The following is a 26529-nucleotide window of genomic DNA, read 5'->3' as shown; positions in this document are numbered from 1 at the left end:
TTTAGTGCAGAAGATCTACAGGGAGTTTCGAGAGAAGGGATAGGATCGTTTAGGGCCAAAGTAGTAGGATGGGGTGGTGGTTTTGGGGGATAGTGTATAGGTGCAGGGTTGAATGGTGATGCAATAAAAAAACAAAAACATTTTACCAAAATGTGCGATCCGCACTCCGACCTGTGGAAGGCAGCAATAGGCAACACAGCATCTAGTCTGCTGGAAATTCACACGAAGAAGTAGTAAACGGAAGTGAACAGTGACCAAGAACAGTTTAAACGTTAGCGTTTTTATTGTTATCTAGACGTTTATTAACACCCTGGAACTCAAAATATGACTAATTTAACTGCACAGCATCACACACTTACACCAGGTAGTGTTTAATTCGCGTTGGAGACAGGACTTGGTAGATAGATGTTAACGCTAGCTAGTCACTAAGAATGGCTAACTGTAACGTAATGGTTTTTCACACTCAAATAGCCTCCATTATGGAGGTGCTGGCGAATGCAGCCGTGGCAGAAATCTGTAAACTCGTAGACGACGACTATGCAGTGTTTCGCATGGAAATTTCTCAAAGCCAGAAAGAAAGCAGGGCATTGCGGAGGAAACTACAGTTACTGGAACTGAAGGTGGCACGGGAGCGCGCCCTTGCTAGTCGTCCCAATAGTGTCAAGATCCTCGACCGATACAGAGGAATGGCAAGAGGTACATTTTGCAGAAGGCCCGTTACCCTCTGCGCATGTGTTAAGCATAAATGGTTAACCAGAGTTGGGTCTTGGTCAGTTTTTGGATTGTATGTAATAATTCGCCTGATTACTTAGCAATCTTGCACAAAGACACTATCATATTCTTGACTTACTGCATTTCCTATCACTTACTCATTGAAAACAATACGATGCATGGAACATAATCAATCGATCTTTGAATAGTATTGTGACGTGTTACCATACATGTGACATGTTACCTTACATCCTTGCCAATTCTAGACAGTGTCAAAACTTTACAATATAGCGTTGAGCATTGACAGTACCTAACCTAACCACCTCTTTTCCCCCATCACTCTCTCAGGTGAAGGACATCTCACTGGAGGCCACAGGAGCTTTGTGAAGCCAGCGGGACACAATACATGGAGAGATGACCAACCAATCACTGTTGATGAGGGGAGTAGAACCTCAACCCAGCACGTTATCGTGATAGAGGTTAGTGTAATAGTGTTACATATAAATTACAGTACGTCAAATGTGGCCCGTTTATTTCAGGAAGGCTTCCCTCAGCTATTCACTTGCTTACACGTACACTACCAGTCAAACATTTTAGAACCACTATTCATTCAAAGGTTTTTCATTATTTGTAAAAAATAATACATTGTAGAATAATAGTGAAGACATCAAAACTATGGAATAACACATATGGAATCATGTAGTAAACAAAAAAGTGTTAAACAAATCAAAGTATATTTTCTATTTGAGAATCTTCAAATAGCCACCCTTTGCTATGATGACAGCTTTGCATACTCTTGGCATTCTCTCAACCAGCTTCACCTGGAATGCTTTTCCAACAGTCTTGAAGGAGTTCCCACATATGCTGAGCACTTGTTGGCTGCTTTTCCGTCAATCTGCGGTCCAACTCATCCCAAACCACCTCAATTGGGTTGAGGTCAGGGGATTGTGGAGGCCAGGTCATCTGATGCAGCACTCCATCACTCTCCTTCTTGGTAAAATAGCCCTTACACAGCCTGGAGGTGTGTTGGGTCATTGTCCTGTTGAAAAACAAATGATAGTCCCACTAAGCCCAAACCAGATGGGATGGCGTATCGATGTAGAATGCTGTGGTAGCCATGCTGGTTAAGTGTGCCTTGAATTCTAAATTAATCACAGACAGTGTCACCAGTAAAGCACACCCACACCATAACACCACCTCCTCCATGCTTTACGGTGGGAAATACACATGTGGAGATCATCCGTTCACCCACACGAGTCTCACAAAGACACAGCGGTTGGAACCAAAAATCTCAAATTTGGACTCCAGATCAAAGTTCAAATTTCCACCAGTCTAATATCCATTGCTCGTGTTTCTTGGCCCAAGCAGGTCTCTTCTTCTTATTGGTATTCATTAGTAGTGGTTTCTTTGCAGCAATTCAACCATGAAGGCCTGATTTACATAGTCCCCTCTGAAGAGTTGATGTTGAGATGTGTCTGTTACTTGAACTGTGAAGCATTTATTTGGGCTGGTAACTCTAATGAACTTATCCTCTGCAGCAGAGATAACTATTGGTTTTCCATTCCTGTGGCGGTCCTCATGAGAGCCAGTTTCATCATAGCGCTTGATGTTTTTTGCGACTGCACTTGAAGAAACGTTAAAAGTTCTTGAAATGTTCCGTATTGACTAACCTTCATGTCTTAAAGTAATGATGGACTGTCGTTTCTCTTTGCTTATTTGAGCTATTCTTGCCATAATATGGACTTGGTATTTGACCAAATAGGGCTATTTCTGTATACCCCCCCTACCTTGTCACAACACAACTGATTGGCTCAAACGCATTAAGAAGGAAAGAAATTCCACAAATTAACTTTTAAGAAGGCACACCTGTTAATTGAAATGCATTCCAGGTGACTACCTCATGAAGCTGGTTGAGAGAATGCCAAGTGTGCAAAGCTGTCAACAAGGCAAAGGGTGGCTATTTGAAGAATCTCAAATATAGAATATGATTCCATATGTGTTATTTTATAGTTTTGATGTCTTCACTATTATTCTACAATGTAGAAAATAGTAAAAATAAAGAAAAATCCTTGAATGAGTAGGTGTTCTAAAACCTTTGACCGGTAGTGTTCATCCTCATGTATCTGCCATAGTGGAACTTGTGAGACTTCTCTACAACATTGTTTTCCAATTCAACTCATGTACTGATAATAACCTCCTCTCTTCTTGTGTCAGGCTGCAGATGCAGAGGCTGCAGGTCCTGGGGTCAAGCAGGAGAGGTCTGAAGGAGAGGAGGACCCACGGTACTGCAGAGATATCCAGACTGGAGTGGCTGGAGCACCCCCTGTAGCCACAGAGGACCCCACCGCCACCCCAGCACCGCCCAGGACCCGACACAGCATCACGGAGGTCAGTGGAACGCCGAACGCCGTCCTCAAGACAGAGACTATAACGGGGCTGAGGCAACTGGGCTGTCCTCCTGCTCCCCGTTCAGAGTATTTACTTTACAGTAGCCCGACGACGGTTCTGTCCCATCTGGATTTAGGTGACTCATTACAGACTGGCAATGATCCGTCCTGTTCATATGCTACGGAGACAGAGATGATAGCTGCTGACATGCCTGTGGGCTTAGATACACAGACTAATCCAATGAGAGGGGACTGGAACCGGTACAGCAGTGGTGTATACTCTGAAGGATGCCTAGATAAGAAAGGGGAGGGTCTGGTCGTAGATGAGGTGACTGTGAAAGTGGAGGGCGACGCTCCTTTGACATGGAATGTAGACAAGTCTAACTTAGGAGAAGGACACTCGCAGGTCAACACCAGTGACTTCTGGGATTACAGGGAAAGTTTAGAGACAAATACAAATGTCGCGACCCACTCCCCTTTACACACGCTTAGGGATCGCCACCCAGTGTCCACGACTATGGCACCTTCCGATTCACACGGCCGTGTCCTTTTTGATCAGGTATTGGACTCAAACGACAGGGCTAGAGCCCAGGCTCAGGGAGGGGGAGCCACATCAGGCAATAGTAAAGAGAAACGGTTCCTCTGCATGTTCTGTAACAAAGGCTTCAGCAGCCCCCAGAAGGTGAAGATTCACCAGAGAGTCCACACAGGGGAGAAACCCTACAGCTGTACCCAGTGTCACATGCGCTTCGCCCAGGCTTGCAACCTAAAGAGGCACCAGAGGGTCCACACAGGAGAGAAATCCTACAGCTGCCCCCCAGTGTGAGAAGAGGTTCTCCCACCAGCACCAGCTGAAGATGCACCTGAAGGTCCACACGGAAGAGAGGCTGTTCGCCTGTACTTAGGGCTGTTACGGTGATCTTTTTACCGCCACACCGGCGGTCATGAGTCATGACCGCAGTCAAATTCCACATGACCGTTGAGTCGCGGTATCTAGGCTACTCCAAAACTGCGCTCTGTAAATGAATGGCGCTGATGAGCGTTAGTAGCCTACCAAACTTGCTTACTGCCGTTAAGTTGCTAATGGCCTGGTACTCAGCGCTCTAGTGTCCCTCAAATCCCACTGACAGAAATGCAATCAAAAATTGCATCAAACACTTCATGATTTAACTTGAATAATATGCAGAGTTCGCAATAGCAGCAAAAAAAAACAAAAAAAAACGTGTTGCATTCTGAAAACGCAGGTGTATTGACCATGACATTCAATTTCAAGTTCCACTTTTTCATATTTAATTTAATTAATTCATTGGGTATGCTGCAAAGTTTTTAGGACATTACATTAACAACCTAGAGTCGATTGAGATGCAGCCCATTCAAAAATATATATATATCTAGCTTAAACAGACAGATTTTGATGGGGAATTTGTTATAATGCTAATTAGGTTTTCGCGGGGCGCGGACATCGACTCTAGGGGGTTAACTGCTAAGGACAGCTCATGAGGTCTCCTAAGTATTTGTCGACTAGGTAGGACTTTTATTACTAAAGAGGCTTCATGCATAGGTTTTATTTCTACCCATAAGAGTAGGAGTAAAATGTCTCCATTCTCAGCACTTACGACTCATTTTCTACTCTGGGACACTGTGGATACAGCCCCTGGTATTGATTAATGTTGTTTTAAGTGTGGGACCATGCCTTCAGATGATCAAATCACCCCCTAGAGTTGATTGGCACACCTGTGCGTCAATCTAAGTAGCATTAAAAAAAAATCCCCATCAAAATCTGTCAGTTTTTATGTTTTTTTTTGCATTGGATGCGTCTCAATCCACCGCATCCGCCTATGTCGCACTACCTCATCTGCAGTGAAAGGTGGCATATGTATGCAGCACCAGTCAAAAGTTTGGACACACCTACTCATTCAAGGGTTTTTCTTAATTTTTACTATTTTTTACATTGTAGAATAATAGTGAAGACAAACTATGAAATAACACACATGGAATCATTTAGTAACCAAAAAAGTGTTAAACAAATCAAAATATATTTCAGATTCTTCAAATAGCCACCCTTTGCCTTGATGACAGCTTTGCACACTCTCTCTCAACCAGCTTCACCTGGAATGCTTTTCCAACACTCTTGAAGGAGTTCCCACATATGCTGAGCACTTGTTGGCTGCTTTTCCTTCACTCTGCCGTCCGACTCATCGCACACCATCTCAATTGGGTTGAGGTCAGGGGGTTTGTAGAGGCCAGGTCATCTGAAGCAGTACTCCATCACTCTCCTTCTTGGTAGAATATCCTTACACAGCCTGGAGATATGTTGGGTCATTGTCCTGTTGAAAAACAAATGATAGTCCCACTAAGCCCAAACCAGATGGGATGGCGTATCGCTGCAGAATGCTGTGGTAGCCATGCTGGTTAAATGTGCCTTGAATTCTAAATAATACACAGTGTCACCAGCAAAGCACCCCCACACCATAACACCTCCTCCTCCATGCTTTACGGTGGGAACTACACATGCGGAGATCATCCGTTCACCCACACCGTGTCTCACAAAGACACGGCGGTTTGAACCAAAGATCTCAAATTTGGACTCCAGACCAAAGGACAAATTTCCACCGGTCTCATTGCTCGTGTTTCTTGGCCCAAACAGGTCTCCTTCTTAATGGTGTCATTTAGTAGTGGTTTCTTTGCATCAATTCAACCATGAAGCCCTGATTCACATAGTCCTCTCTGAACAGTTGATGTTGAGATGTGTCTGTTACTTGAACTCTGTGAAGCATTTATTTGGGCTGCAATTTCTGAGCTGGTAACTCTAATGAACTTATCCTCTGGAGCAGGGGTAACTCTGGGTTTTCCATTCCTGTGGCGGTCCTCATGAGAGCCAGTTTCATCATAGCGCTTGATTGTTTTTGCAACTGCACTTGAAGAAACTTTCGAAGTTCTTGAAATGTTCCGTATTGACTAACCTTCATGTCTTAAAGTAATGATGGACTGTCGTTTCTCTTTGCTTATTTGAGCTGTTCTTGCCATAATATGGACTTGGTCTTTTACCAAATAGGGCTATCTTCTGTATACCCCACCTACCTTGTCACAACACAACTGATTGGCTCAAACGCATTAATAAAGTAAATAAATTCCACAAATTAACTTTTAAGAACGCACACCTGTTAATTGAAATGCATTCCAGGTGACTACCTCATGAAGCTGGTTGAGAGAATGCAAAGCTGTCATCAAGGCAAAGGGTGACTATTTGAAGAATCTCAAATATAAAATATATTTTGATTTGTTTAACACTTTTTTTTTTTGTTACTACATGATTCCATATGTGTTATTTCATAGTTTTGATGTCTTCACTATTATTCTACAGTGTAACCATTTTTTTAAAATAAAGAAAAACCCTTGAATGAGTAGGTGTGTCCAAACTTTTGACTGGTGTACTGTATGTGTAAAAATATATATATATTTCCTGAGCTTTCTTATATCTCCTAGATATAGGACAGACACTTCAAAACCTTTTCTTATGATTTATTTTTTGACTGTCTTTTTTGCCATTTATGAATGTGTTATTCAATGCATTTATATGGGCTATAGTAGTAAAGGCCAAATTCAATATTTTGTAAAAAAAATGTTTTATTTCTTTGATACCTAAAAGGGGTCCTAAAATAGCTAAATTATCCATAGTATGACCATCTTAAAACGATTCCATATGTTAGCTTAGAACCCGCTTGGTTTAGACTTACAGTGGTTATCTGTTAGATTAACAAATACACTGCTAACTAGCAGCATATTTTATTAGCGTTCTAGCTAATGCATTTGAGATTTCCTTTTCCTCAGATGGTGAATTAGCCCAAATCCATATTTCATATATTTGATCAATAAGATGTCCCTACTGTTGGTGTGTGCAAATGTGAGTGCATCTGTCATATCAACTGAACATTGCGGTTACACTAATGAAGAATGACATCAAATACATTTAATTCAGAATTAATTAATGATTAGTGTCAGGAGCTGGTCATTTATCCAACACACCTATTATTGCGTTCGTATTTCATCAACACTGTCCAGTACAAGCATATTAATTAAGGCTATACTATTGTTCAGATTAATATAATAATTGTATGTGATTTATAATGACATATGTTTTAACATAGCATCCTCTTGAACTGACCCGTATCTTCCTGCATTCTAGACTAGAAGACTGAGTGGACCCATGTATTAAATGTCAGTTTGTTTATTTAGAACGCAGGTGAAATCTATTTAAACACAGATTTTTGCATCCAGACATAAAACATCTGTTACATATTGCCTATTTCATATTACTTTCATTCAACTACTTATTTTTTTTTCCCCAAGACACTTTTTATGAGAAAGGTATTGTACACTGAATAAAAATATGAACACAACATGCAACAATTTCAAAATGTTTACTGAGTTACAGTTCATATAATCAAATCAGTCAATTGAAATAAATAAATGAGGCCCTAAAATATGGATTTCACATGACTGGGAATACAGATATGCATCTGTTGGTAACAGATACCTTAAAAAAAAAAAAGTAGGGGCGTGGATCAGAAACCAGTCAGTATCTGGTGTGACCACCATTTGCCTCATGCAGCGCGACACATCTCCTTCGTTGATCAGGCTATTGATTGTGGCCTGTGAACCCACTCCTCTTCAATGGCTGTGCGAAGTTGCTGGATATTGGCGGGAATTCGAATACGCTGTCGTACACGTCGATCCAGAGCATCCCAAACATACATGCTCATTGGGTGACGCATCTGGAGAGTATGCAGGCCATGGAAAAACTTGGACATTTTCATCTTCCAGCAATTGTGTACAGATCCTTGCGAAATGAAACGTGGTGATGGCGGCGAATGAATGGCATGACAATGGGCCTCAGGGTCTCGTCAAGGTATCTCTGTGCATTCAAATTGCCATCGATAAAATGCAATTGTGTTCGTTGTCCGTAGCTTATCCCTGCCCATACTATAACCCCACCGCCACCATGGGGCACTCTGTTCACAACGTTGACATCAGCAAAACACTCGCCCACACGGCGCCGTACATGCTGTCTGCCATCTGCCTGGTACAGTTGAAACCGGGATTCATCCATGAAAAGCACACCTCCAGCGTGCCAGTGTCCATCGAAGGTGAGCATTTGCCCACTGAAGTCGGTTACGATGCCGAACTGCAGTCAGGTCAAGACCCTGATGAAGACGACAAGCACGCAGATGAGCTTCCCAGATACAGTTTGTGCAAACCCAAAGTTTCATCAGTTGTCCGGTGGCTGGTCTCAGACGATGCCGCAGGTGAAGAAGCCGGATGTGGAGGTCCTGGGCTGGCGTGGTTACATGTGGTCAGCGGTTGAGAGGCCGGTTGGACGTACTGCCAAATTCTCTAAAACGACGTTGGAGGCGGCTTATGGTAGAGAAATGAACATTCAATTCCATGGCAACAGCTCTGGTGGACATTCCTGCAATCAGCATGCCAGTTGCATGCTCCCACAAAACATGCGGCATCTGTGGCATTGTGTTGTGTGACAAAACTGCACATTTTAGATTGACACCAGCACAAGTTGCACCTGTGTAATGATGCTGTTTAATCATCTTCTTGATATGCCACACCTGTCAGGTGGATGGATTATCTTGGCAAAGGAGAAATGCTCACAAACAGGGATGTAAACACATTTGTGCACAACATTTGAGGGAAATAAGCTTTTTGTGCATATGGAACATTTCTGAGATCCTTTATTTCAGCTCATGAAACATAGGACCAACACTTTACATGTTGCTTTTATATTTTTGTACAGTGTAGTTTATTATGCAGATTTTTTGTTGAGCCTTACACTACATTACCAAAAGTATGTGGACACCTGCTCATCGAACATCTCATTCCACAATCATGGGCATTTATATGGAGTTGGTCCCCCCTTTGCTGCTATAACAGCCTCCACTCTTCTGGGAAGGCTTTCCACTAGATGTTGGAACATTGCTGCGGGGACTTGCTTCCATTCAGCCAGATGCATTAGTGAGGTCGGGCACCGATGTTGGGCATTCCAATTCATCCCACGGGTTCGATGGAGTTGAGGTCAGGGCTCTGTGCAGGCCAGTCAAATTCTTCCACACCGATCTCGACAAACCATTTCTGTATGGACCTCGCTTTGTGCACTGGGGCATTGTCATGCTGAAACAGGAAAGGGCCTTCCCCAAACTCCTGGCATCCGCCAAACCCAGATTTGTCCGTCGGACTGCCAGATGGTGGCGCGTGATTCATCACTCCAGAGAACGCGTTTCCACTGCTCCAGAGTCCAATGGCGGCAAGCTTTACACCACTCCAGCCAACGCTTGGCATTGTGCATGGTGATCTTAGGCTTGTGTGCGGCTGCTTGGCCATGGAAACCCATTTCATGAAGCTCCCGATGAACAGTTATTGTGCTGACGTTGCTTCCAGAGGCAGTTTGGAACTCTGTAGTGAGTGTTGCAACCGAGAATAGACGATTTTTACGCACTTCAGCACTCGCCGGTCACGTTCTGTGAGCTTGTGTGGTCTACCACTTCGCGGCTGAGCCATTGTTGCTCCTACAGAAATTTGACAAACTGACTTGTTGGAAAGGTGGCATCCTATGACGGTGCCACGTTGAAAGTCACTGAGCTCTTCAGTAAGGCCATTCTACTGCCAATGTTTGTCTATGGAAATTGCATGGCTGTGTGCTCGATTTTATACACCTGTCAGCAACGGGTGTGGCTGAAATAGCATTATCCACTAATTTGAAGAGGAGTCCAAATACTTAATATATATAGTGTATTTCTGGTTTTCATAGGGTGTATTTGTTTATGTTTAATAAATACAAAATTGGACTTTTCATTGAGACTATTTAGTATACAGCGCTTTTGGAAAGTATTCAGACCCCTTCCCCTTTTCCACATTTTGTTACATTACAGCCTTATTCTAAAATTGATTAAATGAATTGTTTTCCTCATCAATCTACACACTATACCCCGTAATGACAAAGCAAAAACAGATTTTTAGACATTTTTTCAAATGTAATAAAAAACAACAACATATACCTTATTTACATATGTATTCAGACTCTTTGCTATGAGACTCGAAATTGAGCTCAGGTGCATCCTGTTTCCATTGATCATCCTTTAGATGTTGCTACAACTTGATTGGAGTCCACCTGTGGTAAACTCAATTGATTGGACATGATTTGGAAAGGCACACACCTGTCTATATAAGGTCCCACAGTTGACAGTGCATGTCAGAGCAAAAACCAAGCCATGAGGTTGAAGGAATTGTCTGTAGAGCTCCGAGACAGGATTGTGTCGAGGCACAGATCTGGGTAAGGGTACCAAAACATTTCTGCAGCATTGAAGGTCCCCAAGAACACAGTGGCCTCCATCATTCTTTAATGGAAGAAGTTTGGAACCACCTAGACTCTTCCTAGAGCTGGACGCCCGGCCAAACTGCGCAATCGGGGGAGAATTTATAAAAACCTGTTTTTGCTTTGTCATTATGGGGTATTGTGTATAGATTGATGAAGGAAAAAAAACAATTTAATCCACTTTAGAATAAGGCTGTAATGTAACAAAGTGGAAAAAGTCAAGCGGTCTGAATACTTTCTTAACAAAGATAAACCAAAAAATGTCATTCCTAGCTCAGACCTCAAAATGACATTGACACCCTAAAGGCTCTGGCAAGTGCGCTAGTCCAGTGTCACTTTGATTATGCCTGCACATCATGGTTCACCAGCAGCCCCAAACATCTAAAGAATGAGCTACAGACCAGCCAAAATAAGTTTGTAAAAATGTTACTTAAACTCCACCCTCATACTCATCTGGAGGTCGAACATTTGAATAGTCGAATTAATTAAACTTAGTCTGGTCCTCAGAGATATCATGGACTCAGCCCCTAGGTACCTATCCAACAATTTTTCATTTGTTAGAAATGTCCACCAGCATAATACCAGAGCCAGATAATCTAATATTAACTGTTTTAAATATATAGTCTATCTGGTAGAACACATTTGTATATACCTGAACTGTTTTAAAAATATAGTCTATCTGGTAGAACACATTTGTATATACTGGTGCTGTTGAATGGAACAAACTACCACGGCAACTCAAAGCCATACCAACCATAAACACTTTTTTAAAAGAATGTCAAAAGCTGGCTAATGAGTGAACAGTATAACTTTGTTTTGGTCTGTATCTCTGTAATGTGTCTATGTATGTAATTGTATATGTATTTATGTCAAAAAAATTGAGACCACAATGGAAATAGTTCTCTGACTTTATTCTGCAATTCCGGTCACGTTTTTATTTTTTATTTTTAATCTTTGTACTGTGTGTATTCATGTATTTTTTAAACGGACAAATAAAATCAATCAATCATATCCACCATTACGGGTGTACAATGATGAAGTAATTCTGTAACTACAGTATAGGACTCAAATGTAGTGGGGATGGGTAAACACTCCATGTTGAAAGTGTGTTTATTATCTGTGTGTGCGTGTGTACATACCTCTGAGGGAGTGTGTGTCTGTGTAATCTGTATCACCGGTCTCTTCCAGGAGGAGGAGGGTCCAGAGGTGCTGCTGGTGAAAGAGGGGTGTGAGGAGGGTCTGGGGAACCCTGAGGGGACCAAGGACATGGAGGACAACCAGACTACACCTCCTCCTGAACCCACAGAGGAACCAGCTGAGCAGCACAGGACCACACACAGTCTCACTGAGGTGAGCCCACTGTGAACTACTGTCTGAATGGTATTAGGTCAGGGCCCATATCCACAAAGCCTCTCAGAGTAGGAGTGCTGATATAGGATCAGTTTTGCCTTTTAGATCATAATGAATAAGACTATGTAGACAGGTGAGGACCTGATCCTCGACTCTTTGTGGATACGGGCCCAGGTCTTTTGTCTTAAGTGTGGGACCATGCCTTTGAATTATCAAACCATTAAAGTGTCAGGTATCAATCAAATCAACTAACATGTTTGCATAGCTCTCATAGCAATCCCTCATTGCCCAATCAGAAGATGCTCCATAGCAGGGTGCTCATATCAGATTTCTTGATCCAACATCATCTCACTCTGTGTCTCTTACAGTCAGTAGACATGGAGGATGGGAAGCCTGATCTGCTGCTAGTCAAAGTGGAGACGATAGAGGATGGACCAGAGAGCATTGATCTGCTGAGTGAACTAAAGATGGGGGAGCAAGGTAAGGGAGAAATACATATAGCCTACATACAGTAATAGATATTCAATAGGAATAGTGATACTCCTGGCTATTGTTTTTTCTTCATTCATAAAATGAAATCAAAAACACACAATGTATGAACTTCACCAGGTAATATACTTTTTTTTTTAAACTCCATATGTAGAGTTCTCTGCCATGTTTGTATAGTCTATTTTGTAACCTCCTCCTGCAGGTGATTGGCTAGAGGCTAATAGAGGAGACTGGGCGACCATCTTGGATTCCCAGACCCAGACGGATGCAGCCAAGGGCCCAGGGGACAACGTCACCGAGCAGACCACGACCAGAGGCGACATAGTGGAGGTCAGTGGATGGGACAGCGTCCTCAACTCTGGGCTGGGGAACAACACTGTTAACCACAACCAGAAACAGACAGTCGAACACAAAACAACAACCAAACTTAGTCTCCATGACAACAGACTGGCTGAGACCAGGGTGAGGCGTAGATTTGGTCTGTTGGAAAGCCTTCAGTTTCCCCAAACAGGTCAAATCAAATCAAATGTATTGGTCACATACACATGGTTAGCAGATGTTATTGCGAATGTAGCGAAATGCTTGTGCTTCTAGTTCCGACAGTGCAGCAATATCTAGCAAGTAATATCAACCAGAGATCCACCAGAGGATGCATACGGGAGAGAAACCGTTGGGCTGCCACCTTTGCGGGGCCAGTTTTTCACAATCGTCCAGCCTGAAGAGGCACCAGAGAGTCTACACGGGAGAAACCCTACAGCTGCCCCCAGTGTGAGAAGAGGTTCTCCCACAAGCACCAGCTGAAGATGCACCTGAAGATGCACATGGGAGAGAGGCCGTTCACCTGTATGCACTGTGGGAAGAGGTTCTCAGAGAGGAGCTACCTCAAGATACACCAGCAGAAAATGCACACGGCCCATGTATAGTGTATAGCAGGGTTTCCATTAGCCGGTAATAGCCAACCTTTAGCCGCTAAATAAAATTGGCGCAGGCAAATTGTCCAGGAGAATAAAAATATACCATGATTTTTTTTGCCTATTCATTGATTGAAATACCAGTCAATGTAAATACAGTGCCTTAAGAAAGTATTCATACTTATTAAAAACGTTGTTGTGTTACAGCCTGAATTCAAAATGGATTAAATAGATTTCTCTCTCGCCCATCTACACACAAAACCCCATAATGACAAAGTGAAATGTTCTTAGACATTTTTGCTAATTTATTAAAAATGAAATACAGAAATATCTAATTTACATAAGTATTCACACTCCTGAGTCAATACATGTTAGAATCACCTTTGGCAGCGATTACAGCTGTGAGTCTTTCTGGGTAAGTCTCTAAGAGCTTTCCACACCTGGATTGTGCAACATTTGCCCATTATTTTTCTCAAAATTCTTCAAGCTCTGTCAAATTGGTTGTTGATCATTGCTAGACAACCATTTCAAGTCTTGCCATAGATTTTCAAGTAGATTAAGTCAAAACTGTAACTTGGACACTCACGAACATTCACAGTTTTCTTGGTAAGCAACTCCAGTGTAGATTTGGCCTTTTGTTTTAGGTTATTGTCCTGTTGAAAGGTGAATTCATCTCCCAGTGTCTGGTGGAAAGCAGACTGAACCAGGTTTTCCTCTAGGATTTTGACTGTGCTTAGCTCCATTCCATTCCCCAGTCCTTAACTATTACAAGCATACCCATAACATGATGCAGCCACCACTATGCTTGAAAATATGGAGAGTGGTACTCAGTAAGTGTTATGTTGGGGGCAAATCCAATACAACACTTTGTATTCAGGACAAAAAGTGAATTGCTTTGCCACATTTTTTGCAGTATTACTTTAGTGCCTTGTTGCAAACAGGATGCATGTTTTGTAGGGTTGGGCGGTATCCATATTTTCATATCGTTATACTGTTCTCTCATAGCATATAGATATACGTTACTACCGGCTTAGTACACAAGGGGATGCCAAAAGCCCATTGGTGTCTTTCCAGAATTTCAATGGAGGCTGCTAACTAAATATGCTAACGATCACAAACTAAATAAACTAATTGCAAAGATAGTTATACATATACAGTGGGGGAAAAAAGTATTTAGTCAGCCACCAATTGTGCAAGTTCTCCCACTTAAAAAGATGAGAGAGGCCTGTAATTTTCATCATAGGTACACGTCAACTATGACAGACAAATTGAGAAAAAGAAATCCATAAAATCACATTGTAGGATTTTTAATGAATTTATTTGCAAATTATGGTGGAAAATAAGTATTTGGTCACCTACAAACAAGCAATATTTCTGGCTCTCACAGACCTGTAACTTCTTCTTTAAGAGGCTCCTCTGTCCTCCACTCGTTACCTGTATTAATGGCACCTGTTTGAACTTGTTATCAGTATAAAAGACACCTGTCCACAACCTCAAACAGTCACACTCCAAACTCCACTATGGCCAAGACCAAAGAGCTGTCAAAGGACACCAGAAACAAAATTGTAGACCTGCACCAGGCTGGGAAGACTGAATCTGCAATAGGTAAGCAGCTTGGTTTGAAGAAATCAACTGTGGGAGCAATTATTAGGAAATGGAAGACATACAAGACCACTGATAATCTCCCTCGATCTGGGGCTCCACGCAAGATCTCACCCCGTGGGGTCAAAATGATCAGAAGAACGATGAGCAAAAATCCCAGAACCACACGGGGGGACCTAGTGAATGACCTGCAGAGAGCTGGGACCAAAGTAACAAAGCCTACCATCAGTAACACACTACGCCGCCAGGGACTCAAATCCTGCAGTGCCAGACGTGTCCCCCTGCTTAAGCCAGTACATGTCCAGGCCCGTCTGAAGTTAGCTAGAGTGCATTTGGATGATCCAGAAGAGGATTGGGAGAATGTCATATGGTCAGATGAAACCAAAATATAACTTTTTGGTAAAAACTCAACTCGTCGTGTTTGGAGGACAAAGAATGCTGAGTTGCATCCAAAGAACACCATACCTACTGTGAAGCATGGGGGTGGAAACATCATGCTTTGGGGCTGTTTTTCTGCAAAGGGACCAGGACGACTGATCCGTGTAAAGGAAAGAATGAATGGGGCCATGTATCGTGAGATTTTGAGTGAAAACCTCCTTCCATCAGCAAGGGCATTGAAGATGAAACGTGGCTGGGTCTTTCAGCATGACAATGATCCCAAACACACCGCCCGGGCAACGAAGGAGTGGCTTCGTAAGAAGCATTTCAAGGTCCTGGAGTGGCCTAGCCAGTCTCCAGATCTCAACCCCATAGAAAATCTTTGGAGGGAGTTGAATGTCCGTGTTGCCCAGCGACAGCCCCAAAACATCACTGCTCTAGAGGAGATCTGCATGGAGGAATGGGACAAAATACCAGCAACAGTGTGTGAAAACCTTGTGAAGACTTACAGAAAACGTTTGACCTGTGTCATTGCCAACAAAGGGTATATAACAAAGTATTGAGAAACTTTTGTTATTGACCAAATACTTATTTTCCACCATAATTTGCAAATAAATTCATTAAAAATCCTACAATGTGATTTTCTGGATTTTTTTTCTTCTAATTTTGTCTGTCATAGTTGACGTGTACCTATGATGAAAATTACAGGCCTCTCTCATCTTTTTAAGTGGGAGAACTTCAACAATTGGTGGCTGACTAAATACTTTTTTTCCCCACTGTATAGGTAGGAGCTACCGAATGTCATTTTTGGTGAATTTGGTTATTTACAAGCGAATGTGAACGAGACACATTGTGCAAATGAACAAAGTTTTGCCGCATGCTTGTCTGAAGGAAGAACAGTATTGCTTCTGGAGCAGCATGTGTAGGCTACACACTGTGTCTGTGTGGAGTCTGGAATCACTAGGGCAATAGGCCTGCCTGCTCTGCTCAGAGAAGAGCTTCCAGGAAATTTGAACAGATCCATGCAACATGGGGCTGTGCATTATCAATCTGAAACATGAGGTGATGGCGGCGGATGAATGGCACAACAATGGGCCTCAGGATCTCGTCACGGTGTCTTTGTGCATTGAAATTGTCATCGATAAAATGCAATTGTGTTCGTTGTCCGTAGCTTAGGCCTGCCCATACCATAACCCCACCGCCACCATGGGGCACTCTGTTCACAACGCTGACATCAGTAAACCGCTCGCCCACACGATGCCATACGCGTGGTCTGCGGTTGTGAGGCCGGTTGGACATACTGCCAAATTCTCTAAAATGACGTTGGAGGCGGCTTATGGTAGAGAAATTAACATTACATTCTCTGGCAACAGCTCTGGTGGACATTCCTGCTGTCAGCATGCCAATTGCACGCTCCCTCAAAACCTGAGACATCTGTGGCATTGTGTTGCACATTTTAGAGTGGCCTTTTATTGTCCCCAGCACAAGGTGCACCTGTATAATGACCATGCTGTTTAGAATAGGTAAACCTTTCTAATGGGGGATCGAAGATTTACATAGGCTAGTACTTTTGCTGTTTGTTACTCGTCTTGTTGGCTGAGGAAAAGTACATCTTCACAGTGCGCATCGGAATTCAGTAAGAAGGATGCACGCAGTTGCATCCTCGTTGCATGTTCTGTCATTCTGAGCACCGTGGGTGGATGCCCTAATCAGGTTATGCAGCCAATGCATATGGGTCTGGTACATTTCTAAAATGTCAGGTAAAATGCTGCCGGTCAAATGTCCAGCGCCACATTTTCCTAACTGAAACCCTGGTGTATAGTGACATGTAATGTAGTACTAGTTAGTTTGTTTGTAGTTAATTTTGTTTGTTTTGGATGAAGTAGGGAACTGGATGAGATGAACTGAGGAAAGAATGAGTATGATGAGGTAGAGTAGATGATATGGTGATTGTTGGTGTGATGGTGTCTGTAAAAATGCTTCACTGATGAAAAGTGAAAAACTTATCCTGTTGTTTGATGCTGGTGTTTTATAATGAGGAAATTATAGTGCCTTAATTCATGTTTACTTGACAGGAAGTAGTGTGTAATGTAATGTTGAACCTTTTCTAAAGTGAGGGCACAAGATTTACAGAAATGTAAAGTGTTACCATAGTCAGAAACATTATTCTACACATATTTTGTACAATAAAAGTACTGTACAGTCGTGGTCAAAAGTTTTGAGAATGACACAAATACACATTTTCACAAAGTCTGCTGCCTCAGTTTTGATGATGGCAATTTGCATATACTCCAGAATGTCATGAAGAGTGATCAGATGAATTGCAATTAATTCCATTGTCCCTATTTGTCATGAAAATGAACTTAATCCCCAAAAAACAATTCCACTGCATTTCAGCCCTGCCACAAAAGGACCAGCTGCCATCATGTCAGTGATTCTCTCGTTAACACAGGTGAGAGTGTTGACGAGGACAAGGCTGGAGATCACTCTGTCATGCAGATTGAGTTAGAATAACAGACTGGAAGCTTTAAAAGGAGGGTGGTGCTTGAAATCATTGTTCTTCCTCTGTTAACCATGGTTACCTGCAAGGAAATACGTGCCGTCATCATTGCTTTGCACAAAAAGGGCTTCACAGGCAAGGATATTGCTGCTTGTAAGATTGCACCTAAATCAACCATTTATCGGATCATCAAGAACTTCAAGGAGAGAGGTTCAATTGTTGTGAAGAAGGCGTCAAGGCGCCCAAGAAAGTCCAGCAAGTGCCAGGACCGTCTCCTAAAGTTGATTCAGCTGCGGGATCGGGGCACCACCAGTGCAGAGCTTGCTCAGGAATGGCAGCAGGCAGGTGTGAGTGCATTTGCACGCACAGTGAGGTGAATACTTTTGGAGGATGGCCTGGTGTCAAGAAGGGAAGCAAAGAAGCCACTTCTCTCCAGGAAAAACATCAGGGACAGACTGATATTCTGCAAAAGGTACAGGGATTGGACTGCTGAGGACTGGGGTAAAGTCATTTTCTCTGATGAGTCCCCTTTTCGAATGTTTGGGGCATCCGGAAAACACCTTGTCCGGAGAAGACAAGGTGAGCGCTACCATCAGTCCTGTGTCATGCCGACAGTAAAGCATCCTGAGACCATTCATGTGTGGGGTTGCTTCTCAGCCAAGGGAGTGGGCTCACTTACAATTTTGCCTAAGAACACAGCCATGAATAAAGAATGGTACCAACACATCCTCCGAGAGCAACTTCTCTCAACCATCCAAGAACAGTTTGGTGACGACCAATGCCTTTTCCAGCATGATGGAGCACCTTGCCATAAGGCAAAAGTGATAACTAAGTGGCTCGGGGAACAAAACATCAACATTTTGGGTCCATGGCCAGGAAACTCCCCAGACCTTAATCCCATTGAGAACTTGTGGTCAATCCTCAAGAGGTGGGTGGACAAACAAAACCCCACAAATTCGGACAAACTCCAAGCATTGATTATGCAAGAATGGGCTACCATCAGTCAGGATGTGGCCCAGAAGTTAATTGACAGCATGCCAGGGCGGATTGCAGAGGTCTTGAAAAAGAAGGGTCAACACTGCAAATATTGACTCTTTGCATAAACTTAATGTAATTGTCAATAAAAGCCTTTGACACTTATGGAATGCTTGTAATTATACTTCAGTATACCTTAGTAACATCTGACAAAAATATCTCATAACACTGAAGCAGCGAACTTTGTGAAGACCAACACAATACCAAAATTGACTCTGTGCTGACTGACTTGGTTATTTTTGTATCATTGCAGGGACTGAGTTTCCCTTATCTCAGTTGAACCAAAACATTATACTTAATTCTTGAATCAACACATATGGATTAAAAATAATAATAATACTCCAATGGTGCCATATTGTTAGGTACTTGAATCACAGTGTTATAGATGGGTTTGACTGTGGTTAACCTTCTATAATGTTTCTGTGTGTACAGCAAAGATGTTCTTATATAAATCTTTATATGCTCTTCTGTACAATTTGTGTTTACAGTCTGCAGTCCATGAGGACCTGTTGATTTCCGGTGTTGCTGGCGGGAGAGACTGGATCACTGAAGTGGCTGGTCAGAAACCCTGGCCCCGGATCAGGACACTGGATCAGGAGCCGTCGCGGTTCCTTCTTGAGTTGGAACCAAGATCCAACCGCGAGGGACAGAGACTCCACCACCACACAGAAAACAACCTGTGGACAGGTGGACTGAACAACCTCAGTCCTGGTGGTCATCAGAGAGACAGAGGCTCCAGTCAGCAGCCCAGACCCTTCTCTTCACAGTCTCAGTGCAGGGATGGAGCAGGACCTGGGGCTGATAGAGATAGATCCTCCTGTTCCTATGATACAAACACCACAGTATCCATGATGAACAGAGCAGGTTACCCTGGGCTTCAGCCTTCACAGAGAGCAGTGGGAGAGCCCCATGGTGGTAGTCTATCAGCAAGTCTGTCTTCTTCTTCAGAGTCTCTTCTAAAGCCTGGTGACTGGGTTCATCGACGGCCTCAACCTGGGTCTAGCTTTCCTGGTCATGGTTACCCCATGAGTACAGACAGGGTCAGGATGGGCGTTCATCAGAAGAGGTACCTAGCCTATAACACAGCACACAATCCCAACAACACCCAAACAATGGCTAGAGGTCTAGGAGGGAGCTCAAAGACTAATCACCTGAGGGCAGTGGCTCATGCTTCTATCTCCTCTGGTGTCATTGGATCACAACGTGAGAGGCCGAGCATTAGTACGGACGCCGACAAGCCCTATTCCTGCCCCACGTGTGGGAAGTGCTTCGCTAGGGCAAACTATTTAAAGGAGCACCAGACCGTTCACACCAAGGAGAGGCCCTTCAAGTGCAAACTATGTTACAAGAGCTTCTCCTTCCTGACTAACCTTACTAGACATAAGAGTGTCCACAACGGGAAAAATTTGTAGCAGTGTGGCTTGAGATGTACACAGGGGATATCTGGGAACCATTCTTTAGCTGACATATTATAGTTATCATGTGAAGTGTCTTGGGGTAAGAGGGTAATTAACCACATACCCCTCATTAACCCTTTGTTAACTTGTCATTTGAAACAGGCTTGTGTAAAAACCTGTTTTTAGAGGCTAGAACAAGGACAGTTGAAAATTTACCTTACTGAGGTGATGTAGATGGAATAAAGTAATTCTATACTTTTCTACTCTATTCTTACTAACACTGTTCTTTCCTAATAAGTCTGCTCACAGCTTGAAAGATACTTATAGGAGATTTGATGTGTAATGTAATAAGTAGTACCGTATTTCAAAGAACAGCGCGCATCCCTATTTAATTTAACCACACCCTTTGAGCTATGACGGAAACCAATAAGATCCCTTCTCCTCCGTGTTAAGGTTTTAAAGTGTCTGTCCTATAGCTAGGAGATATACGATTTTTTTGACACATATTTAACCCTTTTTTGCGGACACAAAACTACTTCCATTATTTATTTTTTACGGGTACCGGGTTACCTTCAGACGAGTCCCATGACATTTGTGGGGGTCGTAGAACAAAACGAATCTCCCCTTTCTACAGTGGGGTCATATTAGTTTGTAGCCCAAATGATTTGGACGCTACAGACAGAAGTTGGCACATCGGCGGTACCGACTTCAGACGAGTCCCATAGGCAAAACGGAGAACACCACCGTGTTCATCAGAGCCTCATCTTTCCATAGAGTGGTCATATTAGTTTGTTGGACAAACCGTTTTCATGAGAAGACCGATTTTCGGGATGTCTCCTGGTCTGACAAACAGTGCTGTAGCTTTGCCACTTTACACCGCAGATGCGGAAGGCCAACATAGGCGGATTGACAAGCATCCAATGCAAAAACAGATATCTCTAGCTTAAACAGACTGATTTTGATAGGAATTGTTGTATTATGTTAATTACATTGGCGCACAGGTGCGTCAATCGACTCTAGGCAGTGATTTGATCAGGTGCATGGATTATCTTGGCTAAGGAGTAATGCTCACTAACAGGGATGGAAACAACATTTGAGAGAAATAAATTTTTGTGCGTATGGAACATTTCTGGGCTCTTTTATTTCCGCTCATGAAACATGGGACCAACACTTTACATGTTGCGATTATATTTTTGTTCAGTGTATATCAATATCAACCATCAGACAGGGCCTGCAACCGCCTCTTGAACGTAGGTTGTTTGAGTTGGAGACTCTGTGACTTTAAAAATCGTAAAGGACTTGGGTTGATGCATCTGAACATTAGGAGCTTACTTCCTAAACTGGATTACATCAAGATCTGGGCTATGCAGACGAATCCGGACATTCTGGTATTGACTGAAACTTGGACCTCTGGGGTCATTCTGGACTCTGATTAATATTGGTTGTAATGTGTTCAGAGCTGAAAGGCAGCTCTTATTAAAAATAATGTATCTGTTTCTTTACTGAAATCCATTTCCCTTGCCCAAACATTTGAGCCTTTGTCCGGGGAAAAATGTATCAGTAACTGTTATAGGGGTCTACCGTCCTACCTCGGCTAACCTATGTGCACACGAGGAGTCAACTAGTTTGTTGTCTTCTTTTATTAAATCAGAAGTTATTATCCTGGGTGACCTAAATTATGATTGGGAAATGCAGGCTTCAGACAATCTAAAAGACATGTAATGATATTCATCTTACCCAGCTGGTGACTAAGCCTACACGGCCCAACCCTAGAGATCCTTCAAAGTCAACTCTGATTGATCTTATCTTAATGAATACACTAGAGAAATTTGTTTCTACTGGTGTCTTAGCCCAAGACATTAGTGACCATTGTCCAGTTGTTTGTGTTAAAGATGTGTGAATACAAAAATCTAAGCCTTGTGTCATAACAAAGAGGAACTTAAAAAACTTTAAAAAGCGTCAATACAGGACTAAGATTGAATTGTACTACACTGGCTCCGACGCTCGTTGGATGTGGCAGGGCTTGCAAACTATTACGGACTACAAAGGGAAGCACAGCCGCGAGCTGCCCTTTGACACGAGCCTACCAAATGAGCTAAATTACTTATATGCTCGCTTCGAGGCAAGCAACACTGAAGCATGCATGAGAGCATCAGCTGTTCCGGATGACTGTGTCATCACACTCTCCGTAGCCGATGTGAGTAAGACCTAAAAAAACAGGTCAACATTCACAAGGCCACAGGGACAGACAGATTACCAGGACGTGTACTCCGAGCATGTGCTGACCAACTGGCAAGTGTCTTCACTGACATTTTTAACCTTTCCCTGACTGAGTCTGTAATACCAACATGTTTCAAGCAGAACACCATAGTCCCTGTGCCCAAGAACACTAAGGTAACCTGCCTAAATGACTACCGACCCGTAGCACTCACGTCTGTAGCCATGAAGTGCTTTGAAAGGCTGGTCATGGCTCACATCAACACCATTATCCCAGAAACCCTAGACCCACTCCAATTTGCATACCACCCCAACAGATCCACAGATGATGCAATCTCTATTGCACACTCCTACGTGAGAATGCTACTCATTGGCTACAGCTCAGCGTTCAACACCATAGTGCCCTCAAAGCTCATCACTAAGCTAAGGACCCTGGGACTAAACACCTCCCTCTGCAACTGGATCCTGGACTTCCTGACGGGCCACCCCCAGGTGGTAAGGGTAGGTAACAACACATCTACCACACTAATCCTCAACACGGGGGCCCTTCAGGGGTGCGTGCTCATTCCCCTCCTGTACTCCCTGTTCACCCATGACTGCATGAATAGGCACGACTCCAACACCATCATTAAGTTTGCAGACGACACAACAGTTGTAGGCCTGATCACCGACAACGATGAGACATCCTATAGGGAGGAGGTCAGAGACCTGGCCGTGTGGTGCCAGGATAACAACCTCTCCCTCAACGTGATCAAGATAAAGGAGACGATTGTGGACTACAGGAAAAAGAAGAGGACCGAGCACGCCCCCATTCTTATCAACGGGGCTGTAGTGGAGCAGGTTGAGAGCTTCAAGTTCCTTGGTGTCCACATCACCAACAAACTATCATGGTCCAAACACACCAAGACAGTTGTGAAGAGGGCACGACAAAGCCTATTCCCCCTCAGGAGACTGAAAAGATTTGGCATGGGTCCTCAGATCCTCAAAAAATTATACAGCTGCACCATCGAGAGCATCCTGACTGGTTGCATCACTGCCTGGTATGGCAACTGCTCGGAGGGTAGTGCGTACGGCCCAGTACATCACTGGGGCCAAGCTTCCTGCCATCCAGGACCTCTACACCAGGCGGTGTCAGAGGAAGGCCCTAAAAATTGTCAAAGACTCCAGCCACCCTAGTCATATACTGTTCTCTCTGCTACCGCACAGCAATCGGTACCGGATCGCCAAGTCTAGGTCCAAAAGGCTTCTTAAAAGCTTCTACCCCCAAGCCATAAGACTCCTGAACAGCTAATCAAATGGCTACCTGGACTATTTGCATTGTTCCCACCCCACCCCCTCTTTTACGCTGCTGCTACTCTGTTTATTATCTATGCATAGTCACTTTAACTCTACCTACATGTACATGTTACCTCAATTAACTCGACTAACCTGTGACCCCGTACATTGACCCTGTACCGGTACCCCCTGTATATAGCCTCGCTACTGTTTACTGCTGCTCTTTAATTATTTTGTATTATTGTTTTTTACTTATTTATTTTTTACTTAACACTTATTTTTCTTAAAACTGCATTGTTGGTTAAGGGCTTGTAAGTAAGCATTTCACTGTAAGGTCTACACCTGTTGTATTCAGCGCATGTGACAAATACAATTTGATTTACTCACACCCGGCTCGAACAGAGAAGAATGCTATTTATGTTAGCTAGCTGGCTAAGGCTATGCAACAGAACTCTTCCGAGTCAAGGTAAGCTTCGGTTGTATTAATTTATTGCCACCGTGGCCCGCTGGTGTAACTGCTAATCTGCTAATCTGCTTACTGTACTGCATGATTGTAGCAGGTTTACTAACACGTTAGTTCTATTAGCTATGTTGACTATGACGTTCGCTAATATTGTGACATTGACAACGATGTGGGCTGTGTGTAGCTGTTATGGTATGATGGTTTGGCTTGGAAAGGTTTTTTCACCTGGTCACAGACAGCTGTTGTGTTGTGCACTGAAGTCCACAAGTGAAGGGAAAAGGTGAGAGGAGAGCGCATAGATGCGAGAAGGAATTATACAATGACCAAAATGGTTATGCTGTTTGTATGTGGCTGCTATGAAGGTGAACTGTGTGTGCGGGTGATCAGGGGTGTATTCATTCTGCCAATTTAGTTGAAAAACGTTGTTTAAACAGAAGCAAACGGAACGAAACAGGGACAAACCTACCTGAATTTGTCCAATAGAAACTCGTTTGCAACTGCTTGGACTAATGATTACACTCTAGATCAGCTAGATGCAGGCAAGAGTGTTCAAGGTGGTATTGAATGTGTCACTGTGTCACCTTGATTACGCCAATTTGTCTCTCGACGTGTGCATCTACGTTATCAACTTTTATTTGTAGGCTAAGTTGTAGCAACCTCATGATGGGTATAGGAAAAATTATAGTATCACGTAGTAGCCTAAACCTATCGATGTTACATTGAGCTGGGTGAATATTGGGATGCAGCTACCCCCTTCTCGTCCATGTGGCCACATTTCTAAACCATCAACGGAAAGGTGAGATTGTGAGGTAGTTCCGTAAATCATTTGCTTGTAACCAAATACAGTGCCTTCAGAAAGTATTCATAGCCCTTGACTTAGTCCACATTTTGTTGTTACAGCCTGAATTCCAAATGGATTAAATAGTTTTTCACCCATCTACACACAATACCCCATAATGACAAAGTGAAAACATGTTTTTAGAAATGTTTGCAAATGTACTGAAAATGAAATACAGAAGAAAAATAAAATATCTCAGCTGTGAGTCTTTCTGGGAAAGCCTGTAAGAGCTTTTCACACCTGGATTGTTCAACATTTGTCCATTATTCTTTTCAAAATTCTTCAAGCTCTGTCAAATTGGTTGTTGATCATTGCTAGACAACCATTTTCAGGTCTTGACATAGATTTTCAAGTAGATTTAAGGCAAAACTGTAATTCGGCCACTCAGGAACATTCACTGTTTTCTTGGTAAGCAATTCCATTGTAGATTTGGCCTTGTTTTTTAGGAAATGGACCTGCTGAAAGGGGAATTCATCTCCCAGTGTCTGGTGGAAAGCAGTCTGAACCAGGTTTTCCTCTAGAATTTTGCCTGTGCTTAGCTCCATTCTGTTTCTTTTTTATCCTGAAAAACTCCCCAGTCCTTAACAATTACAAGCATACCTATAACATGATGCAGCCACCACTATGCTTGAAAATATGGAGAGTAGTACTCAGTGATGTGTTGTGTTGGATTTGCCCCAAACATAACACTTTGTATTCAGGACAAAAATTTACTCAAGTTTGCCAAAAAGCACCTGGAAGATCATCAAGACTCTTGGAAGAATGTTCTATGGACAGATAATTCAAAAGTACAACTTTTTGGACAAAATGGCTGTCATTATGCCTGGCAAAAACTAAACACTGCATTCCACAGTAAGAACCTCATACCAACGGTCAAGTGTGGTAGTGTGATGGTTTGGGGATGCTTTGCTGCCTCAGGACCTGGATGACTTGCCTTAATAGAAGGAACCATGAATTCTGCTCTTTATTAGAGAATTCTACAGGAGAATGTCAGGCCATCTGTCTGTGAGCTGAAGCTGAAGCGCAGCTGGGTCATGCAGCAAGACAGTGATCCAAAACACACAATCAAGTCTACATGAAAATGTCTAAAGAGCAACAAATTTGAAGTTTTTTAATGGCCTAGTCAAAGTCCAGACCTAATCCCAATTGAGATGTTGAGGCAGGACTTGAAACGAGCAGTTCATGCTTGAAAATCCACAAATGTCACTGAGTTACAGCAGTTCTGCATGCAAGAGTGGGCCAAGATTCCTCCACAGCAACATGAGAGACTGATCATCAACTACAGGAAGCGTTTGGTTGGAGTCATTGCAGCTAAAGGTGGCACAACCAGTTATTGAATGTAAGGGGGCAATTACATTTTCACACAGGAGCATTGGGTGTTGCATAACTTTGTTTATGAAATAAATGAAATAAGTATGTAATTGTTGTGTTATTTGCTCACTCAGGCTCCCTTTATCTAATATTATGTTTTGGTTGAAGATCTGATAACATTCAGTATTAAAAATATGCAAAAGTAGAGAAAATTAGAAAGGGGGCAAATACTTTTTCTGGGAACTGGATTTTCTGAGGAAAGAATGAGTATGATGAGTAGATGA

At 42.8% G+C, this 26529-nt stretch overlaps 1 protein-coding gene across 1 annotated transcript; it reads left to right on the top strand.

The window, feature by feature from the left end:
- The first annotated feature begins 227 nt into the window (after positions 1-227).
- LOC311110275 (uncharacterized protein) lies at positions 228-21643 on the top strand. Its single transcript, XM_084188812.1, has 7 exons — positions 228-696; positions 1060-1190; positions 2926-3099; positions 11668-11829; positions 12198-12309; positions 12521-12648; positions 19233-21643. The coding sequence occupies exons 1-7, from the start codon at positions 432-434 to the stop codon at positions 20154-20156; spliced, it is 1896 nt and encodes a 631-aa protein (XP_084044938.1). The 5' UTR covers positions 228-431; the 3' UTR covers positions 20157-21643.
- Positions 21644-26529: the final 4886 nt, after the last annotated feature.

Source organism: Coregonus lavaretus (assembly GCF_964263955.1).
Source record: "Coregonus lavaretus genome assembly, contig: SUPER_35_unloc_3, whole genome shotgun sequence".
Classification (NCBI taxonomy): Eukaryota; Metazoa; Chordata; class Actinopteri; order Salmoniformes; family Salmonidae; genus Coregonus; species Coregonus lavaretus.
This window is presented reverse-complemented; position numbering and strand designations above follow the sequence as displayed.